Source organism: Apteryx rowi, unplaced genomic scaffold, assembly GCF_003343035.1.
Source record: "Apteryx rowi isolate R43461 unplaced genomic scaffold, aptRow1 scaffold_277, whole genome shotgun sequence".
NCBI lineage: Eukaryota > Metazoa > Chordata > Aves > Apterygiformes > Apterygidae > Apteryx > Apteryx rowi.
This window is the reverse complement of record NW_020449163.1, coordinates 710,022-735,805: the sequence shown is the minus strand read 5'-3', so window position 1 is coordinate 735,805 and position 25,784 is coordinate 710,022. Positions and strand designations below refer to the sequence as shown.

The 25,784-nt window shown below is 36.6% G+C and overlaps 1 protein-coding gene across 1 annotated transcript in view; it reads left to right on the top strand.

Annotated features, from left to right (window-relative positions):
* PLCL2 (phospholipase C like 2) overlaps positions 1 to 24,624 on the top strand; it is a 114,224-nt gene extending 89,600 nt beyond the window's left edge. Inside the window, exons 5-6 of the mRNA XM_026068626.1 lie at positions 13,671 to 13,780; positions 23,390 to 24,624. Coding sequence (XP_025924411.1) covers positions 13,671 to 13,780; positions 23,390 to 23,569 — 290 coding nt within the window. The 3' untranslated portion in view covers positions 23,570 to 24,624. The remainder of the gene's footprint in view (positions 1 to 13,670; positions 13,781 to 23,389) is intronic.
* Positions 24,625 to 25,784: the final 1,160 nt, after the last annotated feature.

Genomic DNA, 25,784 nt, shown 5'->3' with positions numbered 1-25,784 from the left:
ACTATTCTTGTGTTTGCTCATTTGGTAGCAAGTTTCCACTGCCTGATAGATTGTCAGCCATCATCATGCTTTCTATCATGTTGTCCCACATGTTCCCTGTAAACATCCACAAAGATGCTTCCTTTGAATTGTTTTTAAAGCTCTCCCACAAGAAATGTCATCTTAGCTAGATTGACAYGTGTCCTCCTACTACCTTAACCAAAATAATTTTCTTTGCTTCCTTGTGGAGGAGTGGGAGTACCCCACTCTATCCATCTGTTCTCTTTTTTCTTATGCATAGATTAAAAGTTGTTGGAGCAGGGATTGTCTTGTTTATTCTGTCTGTACAGTGACAAAAACATCAGTGTCTTAGTTTATTAAATGATGCAAGTAGTAAAAGACAAAAATGAGTAAATCTACTTTTATGGCTACTCCAAAGTATTCTGTAAGCAGTGTCAGATACAGTTTCAAGAAAGGGATCAGCCAGACATTCTGGATGCTGCCAAGGACCAGCACAGTGCACCCTATCCACTACATCTGAGCTACACGCAAAAAAAATTTACAATAACGGCCACACAAGCACTGGAAACACTTTTTGTAGCTGAAAAATAAAGTAATAAAATGAATTTTGCTCAAATAGCTATATCTCTCAGTTCTCCAGTGTTACTGCTTATGCCTTTCAGCAAAACTAAACAAAGCTTTTGTTTTTATTATTTGTTTCTGTTACTTACTGTCTAAATTGGTTTTAGACTTAGGGTTCATCAAAACAAAGCATAAAACATGCAGGAAAAATAATATTACATGTTATATGTTTTGTACAAATTGGATAATCCATTAACAGAGGAAAAGAGAATTCACAGCGTCCATTGTCTGGGTACTGTGGAATTAACACAGGTCCAGCAGAACTTGTTATCCATGTCTTCTGAAGTACTGRCTGTCATCAACGAGTCTTGACCCTTGATTAGAAGCCACTGTGTTAAACTGTCGCTTCACGTGTGAGAGTAGTGAAGAAATGCTGCTTTACACATTACCATTGGACTTCATAACTGAGCAATATCGAATGCATTTAACTGCATCAGTAGGCCACACTGACTTTCAAGTTAAATCTTAGAATCAGATCCTTTAGTATATTTTCCATGAGGTTTGCTGTTAAAAGTAAACAAGGTACAATACTTACTGACATCACAAAAACTCCAACATTACCTATCACTAAAATAGCAATTTGAGGCCCCTCTGAGTCTGTCTCAATTCTTCTAAAATACTTACTTTACCCTACTTTCTCCTTATTCCCACTTTTTCTATACCAGCTATCAAATTGTTTTAACTCCTTTCTCCATACTTGTCCATACAAGCACAGTATCCCACTGAAGGTCTATTAGCCTGATAACCTGTCTCTGATCGTTAAGGAAAAGTGTAAATAAAGAGCAAAGTCAAGTCAATCCTTTTCTTTGTATGTCTTCCAACTTATTTCCTGTATTCCATCCTTTATTTTTACCTGCTTTTTTGTGCCCTTTTATCCTCTGTACTCTGTTTTTTCTACCTTTTTTCTTCCTGTTTGTCTTTTTGCCCCAAGCAGTTCTCCCACTCTGCTTCTGAATTTTTCAGTCCTTTTTGTTTTTTCTTACACCCTGTTTCTTCTATTAAGCATCTCCAAGTACAGCTCCACAGCAGCTCATGCTATGCTGTGGTTGCATACACTCCCGAGCTCTGCATTTCTGTCCCTCTCTTGTGCCTTAAATATTCGTGAAGCCACCTTCTACCTTGGGAAAAAAAAAGTGAACAGCTGGACTTCAGTAGCATTTGAATAGATCACTAGTCTCTCTTTTTTATGCTCAAGTCCCTCTCTATTTTTATTCTCTCCAATCATGTAGTATTTGTTCATGTATTGCTTCTCATAGCTCACTGTAATACCTTAGATGGATGGTCTTGGTTTTTCTGTGAATCTGGTATATCTTGCAACTCGCAAAGGTTGATGATTGCTAGGATACATTTCCCATACTTTCTTAGATGGTCTTGATGATCTCACTTTCTGCTCCCAGCTTCCTCTTCCTGCCTTTTAGTTTCTGATCCAAAATGCTATAGTCTGATTAACAAATCAAATAATTTGAGCTGCTGCCATTCAAAAGTACATTGATGAGAGTAGATTGAAACTCTCCTATCAATTCTTTGAGGGAGATGTGTGTGCTGTCATTCTCTGATAAGCATATCTTAGATAAATATATCTCAGCATTATCTTCACAATTCAGATAGTCATCTGTTGAACTTCCAGCACATGTTAGCACATGTGACTATGAAGATGCAATAGCACAGGCTGTAGGATATGCTTATAGCTAAAATATGTTCTTAGAGGCTAGAGACTTGGCTTTCTGGTTGTTAACACATCTAGAGCCTATGTTGCCCTTCTTCACATGCTAGTACTCTTCTGTGATAGCTACATTAAACTTCATTTATAAGTTTATTTTGCCATATAGCTGTATCTATCAATGCTGAACTTGCAAGATTCTAGAGGGCAAACACCACTAATGCAGACTTCTGTATCGTTCTCCTGAGTTTACYCTTTCACATAAGGCTGTTTTTTTCTACTGTTCAGAATGTAGTATATTCTTTAGCACATTCTGTATCAGAATATAGTTGCAGGAGACTAAAATAAGAGTCTTACTTTTAAATAGTCTTTGTCTAGTATAGAAATATTTACAAAATTAATCTGTGATATTAGTTTGTAGTTCATATTTTTAGCAGTTGTCTTCTGCCTGCTAAAATGATTTAAGAGGCAAGACAAATTATATCGTTTGAGATATACAGAAGTTCAAGAAAAAATGAGAGATGCCAGAGTGCACAAATACATCAGACACTTTATGTGCTGAGATCTGTTCAYGGGCTACATTGTTATCCTAACTACAATCCAATCCAAAATAGTAGGAAAGGAGGAGGTTTCCTTTTATTCCCCTGTCAGGCTATCTGTATTACATGTGACAATGCAAGAAGTACAAGAGCTGCTGAGTAAGACTAACAGTTCAAACATATCCGTAGTTGGGGGTAAGAAAAAGCAGAATTAGTAGAAGTGTTATAATCAGTATGGTCAAAAGGCAAATTTTGTAATATATTTCCTTAGTTAAAGTGCTGTACTTCAAAAAGATGGGCAGGCTTTCAGACATACATTCCCTTTTTCATGTCTTAAAGAATAACAACAAATTAAAGTTAAATACAGRTTGGGGAAATGGCTCTGGGTTTAGCTTAATTGTGTTAATGAGACAATTTGAAAGGAAAAGATAGCCAGCTTCTATAGAACAGCAAGTGATATTAAGGAAAGGAAAAATAACATTCCTGTGGGACAGAAAGAGATAGTAATTACTATTGCCAGTGAAACAACGTGGGCTTAGCAGGAACTGAAGAGTGGGAGAAATTATAATGTGCCRTAAATCAAGATCTTTATTAAGTATGTGCCTTCTAGCATTCAATAAAATTAGGATTTTTTTTCTTAGATTTATTAGTCTACCTTGAGGATCAAGGTTGATAAGTAAAAGATGGTAACAGTAGTCTGTGGAAAAAATATTCTCCCTCCTCTTAACTCTGTATTTCGGTTCTATATTAACAACATTAATTCATTCTGGTACATGGTGGCAGTTTAACTTTACCTGCATTTAGAAATGTCTGTCTGTCTCTCTGGAGGAGTGTCCTTGTGGATGAAAGTTTTCACAGATCAGGAATAAGATACTATGAGTCATCTTTTCCTAGAAAATGTGTTAGTAAGTGAAGGCCTAGTTTCTACATATTTTGTAGAATTACTTTTTGTGGAGGTACGCAAAAGGTGTTGGTCTGTGGTTTTTGTTTGTTTTGTAATTCAGTATATGTTGTGTTGGCTTTGGTATCTAGAAAGCTAATGTTTTTGTAGGAATGCTCTTGAAAGTGTTTGAGGAAGGTGAAGCAGGTTACTGAACTTCTTTGAAAGTAAATGAATTTGATTAAATTGAGTCTGGATGTTCGGATGTCCTCTGTAACTTCCTAAGAGCATATGTTTGGTTCTGCAGCTACTTTGAATCCCTTCTGGCAGTGGCTTATAAAATAATTGTCAGGTTGTTGGACCATCTTATGTCCTAGTGGTGCCCATGCATGAAAGAAAGCATCTGATGTTGAAAACTGAATTACCGTGATTGAGTATGGAACTGGATGAGTCTGAATCAAAAGACTGAGTATTAATCTTCTCCTTGCAGAGGATGGCTCTAGCCAGGCTGTGATGCCATTATCATTTGGAAAGTTGGAGTAAGAAGGCTGTTTCAGGCAGAGGATTTGTCTTTCCTATTTCTAAAAAATAAGGAGACAGTAGGCACTGAAGTGTATTTTTAATAGTATATGGCTATTGGTGTTTGTGGAACAGTTTTACTTCCTAAGGAGATACTGCACATTGCCAAACAGGTAGAAATAATTTAAAAATACTGAGCTACTAATTTAGTTAATGTATTATTTAGTCAAGTATTATTCTAAATATTTCAAAAGCAAATAATGCAGACTTGGAGATTCTTGAGGCTGAAATGCAACACACTCAGAATGTGCAAAGAAATTCTAATTCTCTAGATATGATCTAAATGTTTGGGGGGACTTCACTGGGAAGTAGGTGCTTGCAAGTACTTGAGATTCTAAGCCTTGTTCCTCTTATGACTCAGTTTTTGCAGGTGATAGTGATACTTAGATAACACAGAGGTGGACTAAAAATTTATTAAAGTTTACTTTAAATCTTTGTATGGAAGATTTGTGTGCTTACACACATGCTTTGTGTACAAGTAAAATATATGAGGATTTACAGGTATATTGATTTCTGCTGCTTCTCCAATAAGATCATATTTGATCTATTGTAGATGTGATCTGGTAACCAGACTCTTTTCCAGATCACTTTTCTGACAAACCTTGTCTTATGAAGAAATTATTTTTGAGGTTGTAGTACCTGAGTGTTTAAAGAATATCATATGAAAGAAAAATATTAAGAAACATAATTAGTCCTATAAAAAAATTAAAGTCCTGGCTTTCAAAGATGTGAGCAAGTGTAACAGTTGTATGTGCAGATGAAATATTTATGTGTGGAAATGGGTGCCTCAGGTTAAGTTATTTCTTAGAATTCTTTTCTTTCCTATATTACTGTTTAAGCTATACAGTCCATGCATAAAGTGCTTTCTTAGATTTTTTTTCTTATAAGAAACACATTTGTTTATGCAAATTATTCACAGAAATTTTGTAAGCATCAGAGATGAGTGTACATAATAATTGAGTTGCAGTATATGATAAGCTCATAAGAGCTGTTTGGCATTGTGCTTGCATTTAAAAAATATTTAATGTTTATTTAATTTTTTATTACACATTTATTACTCTTTGAATTTATTTCTTCTGTTTTAAATCAAAGTGCTATATAAAGAATGAAATAAAATGCATTTAGCCTGGCAGAAGTAAGTGCCTACCTACGGTATTATCAGTGTGTGTTTTATATAGATATGGAAAAATATTCTTTGCTATCCATTTTATATTAGGCCTACTCAATATTTACATTTATTGCCAAAGTTACACCATGATGATTTCACTGACAAAGTTCTTTGTTAAGAGAAATAACATATACCAAGAGAAGCCCTGCTGCTTTATAATCATGTCTCAACTATGTGGTAAATCATGTTCTTGGCAAAAAAGCCTTCATCAAAGAAAACAAACTAGTATGTAGCACATAAACTTGGCTTTAGAAATATAATACAGCAAGTGTTGTGCTGACTGTTTTGCCAAGGATTTCTTAAAAAAAACAGTATCTCAATTCTCAGTTAAAGAAATTGTTTGTTTGTTTGTTTGTTTTTTCTATAAACTGAGCTTATGTGTTAGGGCTTTGATAGTAACTCTCACAAAAGCAAACAAACTCCAGAGTTCCAAACAGCCTGAACTGCTCCCCAATGCACACACATACTCAAGTTCTCTTCCTCAGGTTTGAATCTCTTTTCACATCATGATTTTAGTAAAAATGTGATTATCATGAGAGTTTTCCAACAAAGATTTATGTGTTGTATTGTAAAAAAGCAAAAAATAAATACACGCAGCTCAGTGACTTAAGGTGGCCTAATAATTAAGGACAGTGAACTTCATATGAGGTTATTTCATTTGGGAAAGAATTAAGAAAATACTTTTCCCAAGCTGGATACAGTTGAAGATGAGTAACTTTTAATAGTATCTAAGATGTTGTTTATGAAACATATCCCCAAGAAGAACTTTTTCTTCCCTGAAGATATGATGTTGCCACTACAAAACCAATGTATCCAATACACAGGACAGCAATGAAATGCATTTTCCTTGCTTCAGCATGTCAAGCATCAGCAAAAAAATAACATGCATATTATAAGCTCACATGCATATGAAAGTTATGAAAGCTTTTGTATTTTCTGATTGTATTTGTGATAGTTCAAATATTGATGCAGAGTTCAGGACCATAAAATAAACCTAAAATTCTAATCTGACGGTTATTCTGACAAGTAATGGCTCAAAATTCTTATCAACTAGTCAAGATTGTTGTAGCGCCTTGTATAGTTTCTCACTTAAGAAAGAGATTTTGTTTTTAAAGTATATAGTAAGACACTCCAGTATGTAAACTGTCATATCCATTCTTGTTTAGTTTAGTTGGCAGAGTTCAGCTTTCTGTCTGGTCCATCAGAATATGCTGGGCATAAATTATGTGAGTTTGTGGTCTGCCATGTAATATTATTTATAAGATGCATCAGCTTTTGCAGTTAGTCAAGGATTTGGATGGCTACTGAAACACAGAACTGGAAGGTCCTCAAGTCTACTCCTAGATACCGTTTTTTGTAAATTGATCACATCAAGCTCTATTTTAAAATGATTATGAGTTTTTGGCTGGAGTCATTTCCTTCTCTTCAACACTGCTTACAGAACCACATCTACAATGGTGTAAATTGTGCATAATTTCCCATTTTATTGATGGACATGCATACTAATTTGTTATTATACTAATATTGCCCCATAGCTGAAATGACTCCTTGCCTTCCCAAGGTCTTACCTGACTGGTATATTTACAGAGAACAATTGCTCCTCTTTTGGTTTCCTTTTTGCTAGATTAACTAGCAAATCTTTATTAGTCTCCTCAGATGAAATAGGCTTCATATTGCTTTCATCATCTTTATAGCACTTCTCTTTTCCTTATGGTGTTTGAATTTATTGAAAATCGGTGAACAGAGTTGTACCTAAAATTTCAGAAAGGCATCTTGAATGATAAGGTATTTCTGGGAGGTATAAAGAAGCATTGGAGCTATCTAATACATCCTAGGGCTTCAGGGTTTTATGAGAGTGAGAGACAGAGAGACAAACGGAGAGAGATGGACAGAGACAGAGAGAGAGAGACTTGGACTCATGAAATTCAAACTAAACTAATCAGCATTCACTGGGGAACCAGAAAGTGATTCAGCATTAAGTGGGAAAAATAATTATTTGGAAGTACTGAAGGATTGATTATGAAAATGCTTTTAAGTGCTGTGGAGAAAGATACACTGTGAAATCTTAGATTATGAATGGGAAAAGTGGTTGGAAGCATTTTGTTCAGTTTTAAAGCCTGCTCTTCAATCATGCTATTGCTATTCTGTTATGTTTTGTCATATTARTTAGAATATGTTTACACAACATGTTCTAATAGTTGGGGTGAAGGATTCATTGAAAAGCTGCCCTTTAGTATGAAAGAGTTGGACCAGATCATAAAAGATGGAAGTGATTTTATTTTACAAACACTTAGGAAATTGAATGGCTTTTGTCAACTAGCCCTTACTTACACTGGAGTAGGGGATTACCAGACCAGCTGTATTATTGCAGTTTATGCAGACTATGTGCCCTGATATTTCCACAAGCAGAAACTAAGAAGTGAATCAAGTAACCACATTTCAAACCCCATGATACTATCACGGATAGTAGAGTTACCACAGTTAAACAAGTTAGCACTTGTCAGGCAAACTGCAGCGATGACCATACATGGATTTCGAACAAACATGAAGTAAACCTGGTTGTTTAAGGTGGAGTAGGTCAATGCATTTTAATTCACAAGTGGGACTGAGCTCCCTCAATTAACTGAACTCAAATGACAGGTAAGTCACTAATCAGTAGTAACCTGTTTGCTTGAAACAGTGCTAATGCATCTCAAGATTATATAATCTCTTTAGTGGTTGTGTTGAAGTGAAAATTCTTTTCAACATTGAGACAAATGGGATGGTTTAAATTCTAGTCTTTCTACTGCACTAATTAATTAAATTAATCCTGGTAGCATAATCGGTAACTGTGTAAATCAGACCASGATGTGAATGTTTTGTGATGATGTAGTTGTTCTTCATGAGCTATTCAGAAGCACTTGTATCTCACCTATTTCTAGAAGTCAGTAAAGCTGATGATTTTTATGCAGTTATGTCCTATAGGGACTTTTACTCAGTATGTCTGCGTCACAGAATCACAGAAGGGTTGAGGCTGGAAGGGACGTCTGGAGATCATCTAGTCCAACCCCCCTACTCAAGCAGGGTCACCTAGAGCACGTTGCCCAGGATCCTGTCCAGATGGCTTTTGAATATCTCCAAGGAAGGAGATTCCACTACCTCTCTGGGCAACCTGTTCCAGTGCTCAGTTACCCTCACAGTAAAGAAGTTTTTCCTCCTGTTCAGATGGAMCTTCTTGTGTTTCAGTTTGTGCCTGTTGCCTCATGTCCTGTCGCTGGGCACCACTGAAAAGAGTCTGGCTCCATCCTCTTGACACCCTCCCTTCAGATACTTGTACACGTTGATAAGATCTCCTCTCAGCCTTCTCTTCTCCAGGCTGAACAGGCCCAGCTCTCTCAGTCTTTCCTCATAAGAGAGATGCTCCAGTCCCCTAATCATCTTTGTAGCCCTTCGCTGGACTTGCTCCAGTAGTGCCACATCCCTCTTGTGCTGGGGAGCCCAGAACTGGRCACAGTACTCCAGATGTGGCCTCACCAGGACTGAGTAGAGGGGGAGAAYCACCTCCCTCGACSTGCTGGCAACAATCTTCCTGATGCACCCCAGGATACCATTGGCCTTCTTGGCCACAAGGGCACATTGCTGGCTCATGGTCAACTTCTTGTCCACCAGGACCCCAAAGCTGCTTTCCAGCAGGTCTGCCCCCAGCCTGTACAGGTGCATGGGGTTATTCCTCCCCAGATGATGGACTTTGCACTTGCCTTTGTTGAACTTCATGAGGTTCCTCTCTGCCCATCTCTCCAGCCTGTCGAGGTCCCGCTGAATGGCAGCACAGCCCTCCGGTGTATCAGCCACTCCTCCCAGTTTTGGATCACCAGCAAACTTGCTGAGGGTGCGCTCAATCCCTTCATCCAGGTCACTGATGAATAAATTGAACAATACTGGACCCAGTATTGACCCCTGGGGGACACCGCTAGCTATGGGCCTCCAAGTAGACTTTGCGCCACAGATCACAACCCTCTGAGCTCTGCCATTCAGCCAGTTTTCAATCCACCTCACTGTCCACTCATCTAGCCCACACTTCCTGAGCTTACCTATGAGGATGTTATGGGAGACAGTGTCAAAGGCCTTACTGAAGTCAAGGTAGACAACATCCACTGCTCTCCCCTCATCTACGCAGCCAGTCTTCCCATCATAAAGGACTGTCAGATTGGTTAAGCATGATTTCCCCTTTGTGAATCCATGCTGACTACTCCTGATCACCTTCTTATCCTTCACATGCTTAGAGATGGCCTCCAGGATGAGCTGTTCCATCACCTTTCCAGGGATGGAGGTGAGGCTGACTGGCCTGTAGTTCCATGGGTTCTTCTTCCTGCCCTTTTTGAAGACTGGACATTAACTTTCTTTCAGTCCTYAGGCACCTCTCCTGTTCTCCATATCCTTTCAAAGATGATTGAGAGTGGCCTAGCAATGATGTCCGCCAGCTCCCTCAGCACTCGTGGGTGCATCCCATCAGGGCCCATGGACTTGTGGATGTCAAGTTTGCCTAAATGATCTCTAACCCACTCCTCCTTCACCAAGGGAAAGTCTCCAGACTTTCTCCCTTGTCTCCAGGGTCTGGGGTTCCTGAGGACTGGCCTGAGCAGTAAAGACTGAAGCAAAGAAGGCATTCAGCTTCTCTGCCTTTTCTGTATCCTTCATCACTAGGGTCCCTGCCCCATGCAGTAGCGCACCCACATTTTCCCTAGTCTTACTTTTGTTACTGATATATTTTAAAAAGCCCTTCTTGCTTGTTCTTGACATCTTTTGCCAAATATGATGTATATGTATGATAATAAGAAATCAACTGTTATTGTCATTGTGTTTTATGTCATGTTACATACAATTATGATGAGTGGGACCAACAAATTATTATAGATGACTTTTTCCAGGGTGAGATAAGCTCGCTCTCCTCCCAGCTGAAATTTTCCTAGTGCCAAACTTTTGCTGTGGATCTCATTTAAACAGGTGTCTCTCCACAGAGATACTTCTACAGAGCATTTCCCAGCCCTTTTCAATGCTTTAACTCTGCAAATTTACCTGATAAGTCAAGTACCTGTGCCCCTTCCTGACACAGTTTCAAATCTTATAACTATCTAATTTAGGGTGTGTACACATTATTATGAGTATCTTTGCTGACAATTGCTAAAACTGTATTTTTGGAGATGGAAGCAGAGATGTTTTGGTGGAAGATTTATAGCTGTTACATTAGTCCTTGTTTTGGTCTCCTAAATCCAGAGATTTCAACTTTAGACAGATCACTTCCATAACCTTCTGAGAGATGTAGTTCTCCATTTAATGTTAGATTAACACTACCCCAATGTTAAGTTGTTGTTAGATACTGGTGACAGTAGTTTTGGTTTAGGGATGTTATGCTATTATGCAGAGTTAATAAGCAAAACTGCTTTCTAATTTTGTAGATATCCTGTGGTGCTGCATATTGCAGCAGAAGATGCCTTAAAGAGCTAATCTGTGATGGACCTTACTGAAGAAGGGTGGGAATGGGGGATGATTTCTAGCTGACACTGAATGGTCTTTGCACAAACTAACTTTATTTGCAGTACTTATTTGCTGCACAGGTTGCAGCAAAATGAGCCAACTCTGCTGCACAGAGCAGATACACACTTAGGAGTGATGCAGAGGTCACTTGGAAGGGACCGTGGTGCCCTGATTCCCCCTACATCTTCCTTTGAGGAAGTTTTGTTCTACTGTATACTGCTTGCATTCGTGTCTGTGTGTTTCATATCGACCCTCAATAAATAGATAATGCTGAAAGTATTGACTCAAGAAATGCATCTCTTCTTTTGAGAGTGTAGAAGAAACATGCTGTCTTCTCATATATATGAAACTCATCAAAGGAAGGAGTAACACAGACCATCTTACTCTTCCGTGGAATAATGGATTTATTTTTTATATTATATTATTCTTGTGAATGCTTTAAATGCAGATCTCTGTCTATTACTGAGCATACTTTGACATTTCTTAGAAAAAATGGCAACAGAGAATTTCCCTGGTCTGAGGGAACTCTCCAGAATCTCTGCTGTCTCCTAGATCCCTTGGGTTGCTTCTGTCTTTTACAGAACAGAAATGTAAACATAACAAGAATCTAAAGAAGCATCAGGGTCAAAACAGAAGGTATTGAGCATACCAAAAAGAGCTGTTCTGGCTAGCAGAATATGCGGTTACGTGGTCTTCATGTTTAAATATCTAGTTACATTGTATACATAAGAATAATCTGAAATTTGCAAAGCAGTGAATTTCACATTTATCATGCAGACCCTCAGCATTCAATTCAAGATCATTATTGATCATTAGTGYTTATGAGTTAGGATTTGAAGGGGAATATTTATAAACATGGAAATGAAGTTAGTAGATCATTACTGCTGTTCTTTAAATGCATTACATGTGCTCTTGTCTACCTCCATTCCCATTTGTTTTTGAATATTAGTGCTGAGAAGATGGTTACAAGTGCCTCTGCTGCTCACCTGTGTATTTTCTTTGCACCTTGCAAATTTATTTGTTTTACTGAGAATCTGAATACAGAACTCTAAAAATTTATCGGTATAGTTTGAAAACTGCTGGTACAGATAAGAAAATTTGTATTTTGATGGTGTCTCTAGAAATGTAACATCGTGAATATGGATCTGTGCATCTTTCTGTGAGGGTTTATTTTACATGATGTGAATGGAAAATAGATACTTGGAARCAATGATGGATGAATTAACTTTAATTTTTCACCTGCTTAGAGATCTGGTTTGGGGAAATATAATACAAATGGTTTAGCTGAGTCTAGTTAGTTTAGATACTCAGATAGACCTRTGGAGAAGTATTTTGAAATAAAAATGATACAGTAGTTTAATTCAGCAAAAATATTTGCATTTATTTTCCTTGCAGTCAAATTGAAAGTGTAAGAAAAGCTAAAAAGAGTAATCTTGTCTTTAAAATGAATTTATGAATCACTTTTTAATTTTATATATTTGTTTATTTATATACATATAATTACATATGTGCATATACATGAGATTACAAAGAAAAATAGATACTATAATGTCCTTAAAAGCCTACTCTAATTTAGGATTGACAATCAACACAAGTTTGTATGTTTATTCCATGGTAATTAATTCTGTATAAATTTTGAAGCACATATACTCACTAGGCAGATAGAAGATCTGAAGGAACATAATTACAATTACAATTTATAACAAGGCTGTAACTTGGTTTTAACTTCATAGGCATAAGTCACACCCCACTTGCCAAATTTTGCCCTCAAGATACCCATTTATGTTTTTACTAATGGAGATCCTCGGAGCACAATTTAACGTATAATTCCATAGGAGAATTGCTGTAATCCATTTTGGGTTTTGGGTGTATCCATGAAAGGATATGTTACTTCCCCGGTATGAAGGAAACAATATGTTTCAAATTTATGAGACTTGTAATAGCAGAATAGCAGAAATTGTTCTTCTTAAAGTTAAATCTGTGCAGTTCACTGGGATACGTCTGCTGCTCTGGTCACACCACTCATTGTTTAGATCAGAATAATCTGGATTTTGCAGCAGGCTTTTTGGTTTAGAGATTGTTGGCCACAGGCTACATGGACACAGTAGCTTACATGGGCATAGTAGAGTGTGCTTGGCAGTTTGCTTTGTGCTCTGCCATCACAGCGTTACTCCATTTCTACTCAGGGGTAAGGTGAGGAGGCTGTTTTGTGGGCTGGTCCCAGCATGCAAGCTGCTAGCTGGACAGCTGTGGTGTAAATTTAGTACRTATAAGAGTAAGGCACAAAATAAATTTGTCAAGATATATTTCATGAAATTACTGCTTCTATTCTGTAGCAACTCACAAAAGCCCTTTACATACAGTGCAACAAATTCAATTTTTTATATAGTCAATATTTTCAATATTTTTGTATAGTAAAAATTTCCATGCTACATCTTTGTAAGGCAATGATCCAACAGGTACTTCAGTGTAGACTTCAGCGTAGACACCCCTATATGTATTGGCATGTTGTATAACTTTACATTACTAGATCAGATACATTTGTGCTTGAAGAATAAAATATCTGAAGCTTTTTCACTGCCCTTTGATATACTCTCTTACTATTATAAGTTTCTTATCCTTGCCTTATTAGTTTCAAGTCACTAACTGTGTGGTCACAAAAATGCATTAAAATAAAGAGATACTATATTCCTCTTTTACTCTCCACAGCAATGGAGTTTCATGAAAACCTGCACAATATAGGAGCAAGAGAAGGCTTAAAAGAAAGAAAACTGCAAAAATCAGTAGAAAGTTTTACGTGGAATATTACAATTTTAAAGGTAATGTTTCTTCCTTTGGTTAGCTGTTGTATTTTTCCATCCATAAMTGACATTCTAATGTTGTTACTGGTCATTTTTATGTGTCATAGTTCAAGTAGATTTCTTTACTCTTAAGATCATCATGAATTTAGTTTATATACCTTGAAAACATAGCAGACTGTCAATGTAAATTTTTCATCTTTTATATCATTGGGGGGTTTGTTTCATTTGGTTTTTGTCTCTGACGTTTTCTTCTTGCAACCTTTTGACTTTAACAGCATCCACTGTAATCTTGAGTATATGGCTAAAACAATGAATATTGATTTCTGTGAGGTTACTAGGGCTTGGAGGAAGCTATGCCACTGTTTAAACCCTGTTTTGTGATTTGAAAGGCAGTAAGACTATTAAGGTTAATGCAGAAATAGAAAAACAAAAGGAGGCTGTTGCTGTTGCAGTCAGTGATGAATAGTAATTAATGATACATACAAGATGTGTTAATACTCCAGACTCGAAGAATAGAGTATATTTGAGTGGAGATTCTCTCTGCATTTTGCCAAGCACACTTGCTTACCTTTTGATGCAACGTGAAGTGATAGAAAGTATAGAAGATWCTATAGATAGAAGTATAGAAAAGCTTTCAGCTATAGACCCTCAGCAAACTAGAGTGCAGAACAGTTTTCATATCTGTCATTTATGGTCTTTCATCTCAGTAGAGTACCTCAACTTTTTTAAAATTAGCAAAACTGTCTCCCTTAATTTATTTCCTTGACACTATCCTTCTAGCCCAAATTTTTCAAGTTTTGTGTTTGCATCTACTAATGAGTTTTCTTCCAATCAATCAAGTATTCATCGCTATATTAAACTTTAAGATCTTTTTTAATTATAAAGATAACTTTTATTTTCTCTCACATTTTTTATTTTTTTATTTCTCTTAAGTATTGAAAATAAAATTGCCTGTCACCTCTGCTTACAGTGGCCCACTATAGAAAAGCATTAATATGCAGGTGTTCCTCCCACTTTTCATGCAACGTTCAACAGTTAAGCTCTTTGTTGTGCTATTTGGTGTTCCAGTTCTCCTTGTGTTAGGCTGCACAAGTCCAATGCAGAGGAGAATCAAAAAGAGGTTAAATTTGTTTCAGTGTGTACAGGTAATAAATTCTAAAAATTATTTTGCAAGTTCTGCTTAAAGATATAAGGACCAGATCATCACTTTTCCTCTACTAGAGCAGAATTTCCTGAAGACAATATACAGGATGAGTCAAGCACAATTCCTGTACTACTTAGGAGATAAAAGGGAGCAGAGTCAGTTCAGTGGATTTGGGCAAATATCAAGGAAATAAATTATTATCCCTTCTTTACTTTTCTTTCAAAGGTATCAGATATCAGTTTGGATAGTTGAATCTATTTGAATGCTGCCTGAAACAGCACTAACTTAGCTTTCATCTCTTCTTTCCATTCAGAGCATATGGGTTGGTGGAGGGGAGGGTTTGCAGTTGAGGAGCAACTGAAATGTGGAATAATGATTTCTGCATAAACTGTGAATCAGAGAACCACATGGTAGATCTGATAGCTTGGAGCACTGAAGAGCTTTTGTACGTATCCTTACAAATATTATGATTAAGAAGTTAGAAGGCCTTCTTTTTGAATAGATTATTGGGAAAATCTATTCAACATTGGCTTTGGAGGTTTTTTTTCTTTGTTTTTTTAACTTCCAGATTTACTTTCCACCCTTCTGCAGGAAGGTACAATTTGTTCCGTACTTAATATCTTACCAAAAAACCCCAGATACCTAGTCAGCCTGTTGTCCAAACTGTAACAGGAGGTGTTACTACAGCAAGTTCATGTGTTGTTACATCTTAAAAGTTCTTTACAAATATTAAATTTGACCTAGGCATTTATTAAGTATTGTTATTTGCATTTAGATGTACAGTAAGTGAGAGGCCATGTGATTTGCTCAAAGTAGCACACATTGAACATTTTCATTCCATGCTCTTAATTATAGGCTTTAACTGATTTCAGAAACTTGCAACTTCAATGCTAAGTAACTCTAGTGCACCTGCACCTAGTGTACTTTGGCATTTGATCTATGAAAGAAGCTTCAGAAATAAATCCAACTGTAAATGAAAAAAAATAAAAATAACAAACAGGTGAGGGAAGTACCTAAAGGCTTGAATAGAAAATCTGTGCCAGGTTATTATTTTTTCTCATAAATACAGATTACTGAATGTGAAAACAAAATTAAACTTCCTCAGAATAAGTTCAGGCATGTTTTTTTCTATTTAGAGAATATTTTGAATCCAGAAAAAAGGAATTAGCAAGGAATAGCTAAATTCATACATTTTACATGGAAATTTTGATGGTATTGTTGACTAGGTGTAAGAAACAGTTCTGTTCAGCCATCAAGTTACTGAGATATTGTAGATCCTAGTAACTACAAATGTAAAATTACTAATGTGTCATTCAGTTAATTGTCCTGSAAGTCCACAATATTGGTGACCATAGAGGACTCGTCAAGTGTTAATCCAACGCATCTTGAAAATGATATGAAATTATTGGATTTAAGATTTTGTTTTGGTTTTAAAGATATCTTAGGGATAATTGCAAAAGTGTATTTTGTTTGTCATCTTTAGTAGCCCTTAGAATAGATACAAATGATTTATAGCAAGACAGACTTTATTATTCTGATGTTTTTATTTTGTTTTAATATTTTTTTAACTTTGGAATGCTAAATCTTATCTTCCATGGTTTTATAGAAATACTATATGGGAATGTTAGCTGTTTTTCCCTTCTCAGGAGGGAAATAKCAGAGTTTTTTTCACATAACTTGTCTTGACTGACATAATTAAACAGAAAGAGTTTATCAGTTTCTAAGACACTACTATTCCTATTTGGAGGAAAAGACCTGCAGTCATAGTTTCAATCTATTATTATCTTTTTTCCACTTCCATTTTTCCAGTTCTCTAAAAAGTATATGAGGAATGGAAAGTAAAAGCCCATGTTCTTTTAGAGAAAAATTGAGCMGGACATAAAAAGCTATGAGGTCACCTTAAGAATTTCTTTTTTTCTGTTGTATTCCCTGTCTGTTTCATATTAACTTCCCTCTTGAATAGCRCAATAATAAAACCCTGTCTGTTCTGTGGCCCCAAATTTTGCTATTCAACAAGCAAGGCAACTGAGCAACAAACATGCTGAAGGGCCATGCTTAGATGGGTTTAACTTTTTATTCTTTTTGTAGTTAGGAATAATATTTTATGTGGTCTCTTGGCTGTGATTTAGGAATTGCTGTGTRACTCTGTGTGACATTACCAAATAATTCTGCATGAGCACCAGTCTCAGCTCCCTCACAGAGGAATCGTAGAATGCTCATGTGGTRTGACTGATGTATTTTCCAAAGCAATTAAGTTGCATTTCACCCTCAAGGTACACATTGTTTGTTTTTTTTTAATTGGGACATTTGGGCTACAGTTGATGCAATGGGAAGTTTGATAAAACAGCAAAACTGACAGTTTAATTCTAGAGGAACTGTTGTTAGAACATCTAATATTTATTAAAATATGTGTGTGTGTGTGTGTGTGTGTGTATTAGTATTCTGAAGGATTTTATCCTTCTTAATCTGTAGCCATATGGTAAAATTTATCATTAATATGTCTGAATCCAGCTGAAATCACTCTGTTCAATCTGTGTATATGTGTATGCATGTATTCCCATGCTTATTCACTCCATATACACACAAATATATATTTGTTTAACTTCAGAACATCACTTACAGTAAGTCTAGTATGTTTTGGTGAATTTTTTTGTCTATTTGGAAGACTTAGAGATGATACCCTGTTAGAATATTCCTCCTTTTCACGTAGCCAGTTTGCAAGATCATTTGCTAGTAATTTTTTTTTTTAAATTTTTACTCAGACTGATAGTACTCATATTTTCTAAATACAGATAATCACGTTTCTTGCCAGAAAGAGTACATAGCTAAAGAAATGAAGATCACTCTAAATACTGTTGAAGCAGACTCCTACAAACAGCTCCTGTAACAATTTATAGACTGGTCACAGACCTTTCTCGCACAGCAAAAGTTTGAAAAAACAGCTCAGAATATGCCTGTAGGAAGAGGAAAACCCTTTAAATTTGGTGCTGCTGTAACAAAAAGCTGTTCTAAACATAAGAGAGAGTTCGATAGAAGTACTTTGAATGTTCTGCTAAATGGTGCATTGTGTGTGTAGGAAGATGAGACTCCTAATTCAAGCATTTGTTAGGAGCATAATTTCAGCTGTGACTTGTTAGACTTGAAGACATATCATATTAGACAACAGGAATTACTTTCTACACTCTAGACATCCCAAACCATGCAGTTCATTGCATCTGTTATCTGTAGTGACAGTGGTCATGCATCTGCATTATCGTTATAAATGTATTTATAATTGGAACATTCAAGACACTTACAGGGATGCAGCTTCTTAAATATATTTTTCGAAAACTCGTGTAAATGTTATGGACCAAATCTACAAGTGGATTAAGGCAGCACTGCGTTACGTGCCTTCATAAAACCCCTGGTAGCTTCTGCTTACTCCTGTAGGTACTTAAAAGATCTCCCATATCCCAGTTTAATTTAAATATATAAATCTACTAGTGTCTTGATGTTGCCAGAGTGGATGGGATTTTGGTTCCTAATTAAACTGAGTTTTAGAAATGAAGAAGTTAAGTACTTTATGGCCTGATTCTGTAAATAGACTCAGAGCAAGTCAGCTGGGCATGGAGCACTGCAGTTGCCCCATTGTACCTAATAGCCCATTGTTTAGAGAAATGTTTCAAGAAAGGGATAATACTGGATTCTTACTTTTCCTGATATGAGCTTTGGGCTCCCAGGAACTGAGCAAAGGCCCAGTCATTAGTGATAGAGTTTCTTGGGAGTTTTGGAGGGACTTGCTCATGAAGTTATTTCAAAAGTCAACTGTACAGTTTTACTTCAACATTCACACTCTCCCTGGAGAACCTGTAACCAAAAATCAAGAGTGAGTACCTACCAGAAAAAAAGGTAGCTATGGTGAGACATTCTAGTTTGTTGCTATGTCAGATTGGCTCTGATATGGTATCTCGTTTCATAGACATGAGAACTGATAGGAACCATTTTGGTTTTGTTTTTAATTACCTTTCAGGATATAGAAATGCTGCCTCTTAGCTTAAAACTTCAAAGCAAAATGTGATTTTTCCATGTTGATTAAAAAAAAAAACCACTCAAAAAACAGAGTAAYTGAAGCAGGTAATATAAGAACAGAAATGTATGAAGGATATTGAACTGGACTTCCACATTAATCCACATCCTTTTGGGGTTTTGCTTTTAAAAAGCTTATGAATGAGTATCAGTTTTGTTCTTTGATGTTCTTTATAGTCTTTGCCACATCTGCTTACAAAATATTTTGGTACATTTGGTTTATTTTGTGAAGGATATAAGCATCAATATGCAAAATAGGTATTAATGCAATATAGTACTCAGTTTTGTAACCTTTTCCGTTCATGAATTTTAAGTACTGTGAAATAAAGGTAGCAGAGATTGCAGTCTGCTGCCATGAGGACAGCGCTCTTGGTGCTGTTCAGTTGTGATATGCAAGGCCTGTATTGTTCCCATCCCCACATGTTCTTTGTCACAAACTGCCTGTTAASCACAAGGGGTGGGAGGGAATTCTACTTTTGTGACATGTTTTCCAGAGGGCGCTAGATTTGAAGAATTAAATTCATTTACATTTTGACTTACCTGAGAAGGTGAAAGGCTGACAAAACCAGCCCTACCATATAGCCAGAAATACTGTATGGGTTTGGTTTTGCAACTGCTCCAAATTCCAGGATTGAGTTGTCTCTGTGGGCCAGCTTACTTTTGGGCTAGCTGAGAGCTGCTTTGTTTCTTGGAATGTAATTTTTCTTGTACTTCTTTATGATCAATCTGCTTGGCTAGGATTTGAGCCATTGACAGGTTCATTGTATTGGCTTTACAATACAGACTTTCAGAGCAAGTAATGGCCATTTGGGGCTGGAAAGAAGGTGAAAGGCCTCTGAGAAGCCCATAGAGTTGAGAGATTCCTGTGTTCCAGTTTGTAGTCAACTGACTTTACTGTTAACTTTATTTTTGAATCAAACACCTACTGCTAAAATCACAATCCCACAAAGCTACTAAATGCATAGAATATGAAGAATTGCAACTAAATCTTGAGAGCCCTTGGACGAGGGACATCTGTTCTATAACTACCAGGAAGGTCTTTGAGTTCTTATGATTGTGGGTTTGGGGCAATCTTTTTCACATCTGGATCACTTTTTGATATTTTCCGCCTTTCAAATGCTTGGTATTACCATTTAACAGTGTTCACTATGTCTACAACTTGCTTTTTTAACGTGCATACTGAACTTCTTTTCTGACATAGGGCTTCATGATGGTACATCGACAGAGCTAGGAACTTTACATCATTTGCACAGACCTCTCTCACTTGAGCTAGTGCCGTATTTGATAGCCGTGATTGGCTCTCATTTTCTCTCTGGCTCAAGACACACCAGTGGATATTGTCAACACTGTTTCACAAATATTTTTCTGAGTTGAGAGGCATTCACAAATCAATTGCTTCATTCTAAGTTTTGGAGAAAAGAATCTAGTGGACACATAGTCATCTTTTTATTTCACCCCAATCTAAACTTGATCCCACTTGTCCAGCTTTCTCTCATCGGAACGCCTCTTATCTGTAATACTCCAGCTCCTTGTCCCAGACYTTCTCCTGTCTATCCAGTTCATTTTCCCTGTGTAGTCTTGTCCAAACACTCCCAGTTCTCTGCTGAAAATTCGGCCACTCTCACTAACCCCTGGCTTCCTCCATCCAGTATTCTTTTCCCATTTGGTCCCTAATTTTCTGTTTTGGCAGTTTTTCCTATTGCATTCTAGCTCTTAGTGTCCCCTTTTTCTCCTTCTCCAAAGATCCTTCCCAATGAGTCTTAATTTCAGTTTCCTCATCATCTTACCTGATTTCATTGCATTCTGCAGTCTTCTTTCTGTTGTGTTTTTTTTCTTCCTCTCTCACCAGCTCTTGGTCTCATCACCAAGTTGTCTCACTCTTTTTGAGTTGTTAGTCCTTCTACTTGCCTACTGTTTTCAGTCCTCTTCCCACATTGTGTTTTCTTGTCAGATCAATTTTCTTTCTGTATTCAAATCCCAATTATTCTTTGTCTTGTTCTTTCTCTTTCTTCTTTGACCTGTCTGGTCCAAATTCAGTGTTCCCTGACTCCTAGACTTCTAGCCAGGCCAGGCCCAGAGATTGCTTTTCCCTGTCTTCTTTGCCCCTCCTTTTTCCCATCGCCTTCTTGTTCAGAGTCCCTCCTCCTTCCCTTCCTTCAGTCTGGCTTTCAGAYTGCCTGCATTCATCCAGATGTCAGTGATAGACACAGGCTTCCAAGCTCTCAAATATAATGCCGAACTTGGAGAAGCCATACTGGGAAAACCCAACTTTTTCTTCTAATATGTGTTTATTATTGTGTGGGAGTGGAATATGCATTGTCTGTCCATGCTGGAGCTGTCAAGGGATGAAGAATGATTGAGAATGAAATCCTGAGTTATTTTTGTTTAAAACTCACAATTCTGATCCACAACTGTGGCTTCCTTAAGTCATTTGAATTGCAAGTGCCTACCCAAAGTGGGAGTGAAGGGAAGGATGGAAGAATGTTAAAAAAATTGCAACAGCATTTTCCTGTCTTTGTGCTGAGAACTGAATGAACCATATTTTTGAAGTTGAGGTTAAATAATAATATTAAACAGTAATAATAATAAAGTCTGACAGTAGCAAAAATCTTGCATAGGAAATTTCAGCTGGAGTGGTTGAAGTTTGGCAAGCATATAAGCAACTGAAAGATTTTTTTTTTTTTAATGGGATGTTTTAGGCAACCTTGTTAATAGACTGTTGCTACCAGTGCTGCCTATAACAAACAACTTGATTAAAGTTCCAAAACTATATTCTACTAATCCATGTAAAATGGAACTTGAGTTAGAAACAGATGCACTCCAGATATGACTCATTTAGTCTGCTGGAGCATTTTAAATTAGCTTTTAGTTGTTTGTTAATTTGAAAAAAGTCTGTGATTTTAAAAAAAAAAGGAGCTCAGTTTTCTTTAAAAGGTGAAAAATATTATTGAAGCTTGTGCTACAATTGGCGAACTTCTAGTTTTTTTTCCCCCCATAGTCAGAAAAATCACTTAAACAATTGCAGTTTTGAATAGGGGTTGGTGGTTTGATTTCTTCAGAAAAAAAAATGTTTGTTTTCAAGTTGTGTGTCTCAAACAAGTAATTCTGCTCATTTCGTAAGATGGTATTTATATTCTGAGTTGCTAAAGAAGTGAGACTAAAGTATCACAGTGTGAGTGCACATGTGGTTTTGTCTGATTGATTGCCATTCTACCTCGCCTCTTTTATTTTTGAAATCAAAAGGTAAAGTTGGACTTCCACCTCATTTGGCAGAGGAAGAGAGACATCACAGCTGTTGTGTCTCTACAAGAGACATCTCTTCAAGGGAAATGTCTAAATTTTAGGAGCTAAAATTTACCTATGAAAGATGTGAATACCCCAATTACAGGAAAAAATGCAGTCAGTGTTCGTACCTTATTGGATTCCATAAGAACTGAGAGTCTCAAGGACTCAAAGCCCAGTACCCGGACTTTCTTGACTCTCCCCCTCCCCATCGGTTGGAAATGACAGTGTTTAAGATCTGCTATATTTGAAGCATCTTCTGCTTTTCTGTAAGCCACAAGGCAGTTTTCCTTTGGGAGTGCAGACACAGTACAATCACTTTTGCACTTGCAGCCTTTCTGCAAGTGTTTGTGAACTTTTCTATGTTAGCCAGTAAGACATGCATGCTCACCACGTGTTACAGGCTTGTTCATTCCCTGGGCCACTGCGTATGGCYAGGTAGGCAGTTAATGGCTGCAGTAAAGGTAGTCCTTAGACTGCTAATGAAAGTTGTTGCTGTTAGAGGGCTTTAATCAATAGGAAGAGATGGGATAGATAATAATGAAGTACAGAGCCAAATCACCTACTCTGGGACAGTATGGCTTTACTTAAAACTCAGTTGCTATGAAGAGTAAGACTGTAAGTGAAGAGGGATATTTCAGAACTGCAAATAATCCTGTGAAGTCTTTGTCATCACTACCCTTTGTACATGTTGCCTCCTGGCCTTTCTTTTCGTATTTCATGTTTTGACAATCATTGATTCTTTGCCATGCTACTATCGAATGAATCAAATTGCTAGGAAAAAAAACTTAAAGAACAAAAAAACCCCTCAAAACAGTTTAACTGCTCCCTTAAGTATAAAAATTAGCCTTCACAAATTTCTGCATGCATAAACATGTATAGTCACCATGGGTTAAAATTACAGCACAGATTACTTTGTTGAAAGCTATTACGTAGAAATGATTGCTTTTTTTTTTGTTTATTCAAACAGTTGGCTCCAGGGCAAGCAAGGACTTTGGTTCCTATTAACTAAAAGTAATCCAGTTTTGATTTTTTTGAACAGGGCACCTGTACCGTTAGTCTGAAACAAGGAAAAGGGAGAAGACGAAAAAAAAAGAGAATCCCGTTATGTTCTAACTGCATTTTTTTTCTTATAGGGACAAGCTGATCTTCTCAAATATGCTAAAAATGAAGCATTGGAGAACCTGAAACAAATCCATTATGCCACTCTTTCATGTGGACTCAATAAGCCAGGCACTGAAAATGCAGAAATCTCAAAGCCCCGTCGAAGCCTTGAGGTCATACCTGAAAAAGCAGGTGATGAAAATGGAGAATGAGAGAATGCTGTTCTCATTATTATGGAGTTTATAACTCTGTGACCAATTGTAGCTGCATAGGACATTTGCTTTGCACTTACTGTTGGAAAATATTTGGAATTTTTAAAGCACAACTGGAGAAGCTAATTACAATCATCTGTTGAAACTGTGAATGTATGTAGCAATTCTGCTTGGGAAGGCAATGATATTGTGTAACATGGAAATTACATTATTGGCCAAAACATAGTATATATGTAAAAGATACTGTAATTCAGTAACAGCGTGCTGAAAAGTTCATTGTAATGCCACAGGGAAATGAACATCTTGTTAATGATCTGTATCTAGAGGGAAATCAGTTCACAGAATTTGACAAAGTACCTTGATTTTCAAAGTAATTAGATGTGCAGTTCCTTTGTTTCTACGCACAATTCAGGAACTGTGCTAATGAGATGTATTATTTACACCTAACTTTTGAAAATCAGGTCCAAAAAGTAGAATCCACATGTTTAACCCCATATGGAATTCAGCCGCTCAGATATTTTGGTTTGAAGTGGTATTGATTTTGTTGTTGAGCCATAAATTAAAATGAGAATGTAATTAGACAGTGATCACTGACTTCAGTGCACTATAGGAGAGCCATTATGTAAAAGGAAAATGTGCAATCAGTCTGATAGCCTATGTCAGAAGAAGATACATACCTATTTTGCCTAAGATCTTCTGCAAATGTGTGTAGATAATGTGACCAAACTGCAAGCAAAATGTTGTAAATAGTTTTTCATTTTGTGAAGTGCTCACATTAAAAAAAGTTTTATGAGATTGTTCCCAGACAAGTAAAGCTTTTAACTAAATTTTAACTTTTTCATTTTTCAAGTATTTTCTTCTTTACAGAATAGGTGATATCTCAATAAGCAGGTTTGTCAAAAAAAATTGCTGTTCTGGTTCTGTTTGTTTTCGTTTTCTGACAACATTAGATAATGGTATCGTAGMTAATATGCTCGTTGTAAAAATGACTATACCAGCCTAGAGTGTTCTCTTACTGTTTCTGATTTAACAATAAAATGGACTATATCATTACACAAGCTAATAAATTTGAAGAAAAACAAACAAAATCATACAGAGATCAAAATGCAGTTTTTGTTCAGCTGTGGGAAAAAGAGGGAGATGCTGATGTCTGTTGAAAAGCATTGTTTTAATTACAGTTCTTCAAGACATGCATTCTACAATTATTTTTTTCTTTTACCAATTGGAGACCCTTTTTCTGCATTCAGATGGTGTATATAAAGTCCTGTAAAAGTCAACAGAACATCAATATACTTGTATTTAATTTGAATTGTTAGGGACTTAAATATCTTCTAGTCATTATAAAATTAAAGAAAAAAAGATGAAAACAATTTGCATGCTAAATGCCACATCTTGAACCTGCATTTTTAAATGTCAAACTGAATGGGTTCTAACTGCTTCTAAGCAGTTTAGAAGGTGCTAAGCGCTTTTAGTGTCCAATGACAGATCATACGGCTCAATATTATGATTCTGCCAGGAAAAACTTCTGCTGTGTGTCGTACAAAATTAAACATTTAGGCTGTGGTARACACCTAAAACCATTGCTTTCTAAACAGTCCTACTCTACGTTGTCAGCTGGGAGTCTTCTGATTCCACATGAAGTTATGGGAAGCAACSTTATATTGACTGTTACTAATCATACTCATAGCTAGTATTAAATTAGTCTTCCAGCGCCAAATGCATCCCTCACTTGTCTACAGGAAACTAATTGATGTTGCATCAAGATTTGGCTGGGCCATAAATATGCAAGGACAATTTCACTTTCCCAGAAAATCCCAAACCTTGGTAGCTGGAATTTTACCACCATCTTTTTGTCCAAATGGAAAGGTGTAGACTTTGAAAAAATTTCAGTACAATTAGCATTATACCTCAAATAGGCCTAAAAGCCAGTAAAGCTCTATTGGTAGTCCTGGCCTATCAGTGTTCATATGGCCTCTACAGAATGACATAATTTATATCACAAATGAAGCACTTCCATAGAGTCTGTTCCTTAAACCAGGTTATCAAAATTAATAGATTAGGCATTCTTATTTATATATTTCTATTTAGTACGTTACCTTCTTGAAAGAGATTGGGGTACATTGAAAGGATTTAGCACACATAAGGTAGTTTGGTGGGTTTTTTTCTTCACTTTAAGGCAAAAAATAGTGAAAAATGAGTAGCACATGAGTTGGGG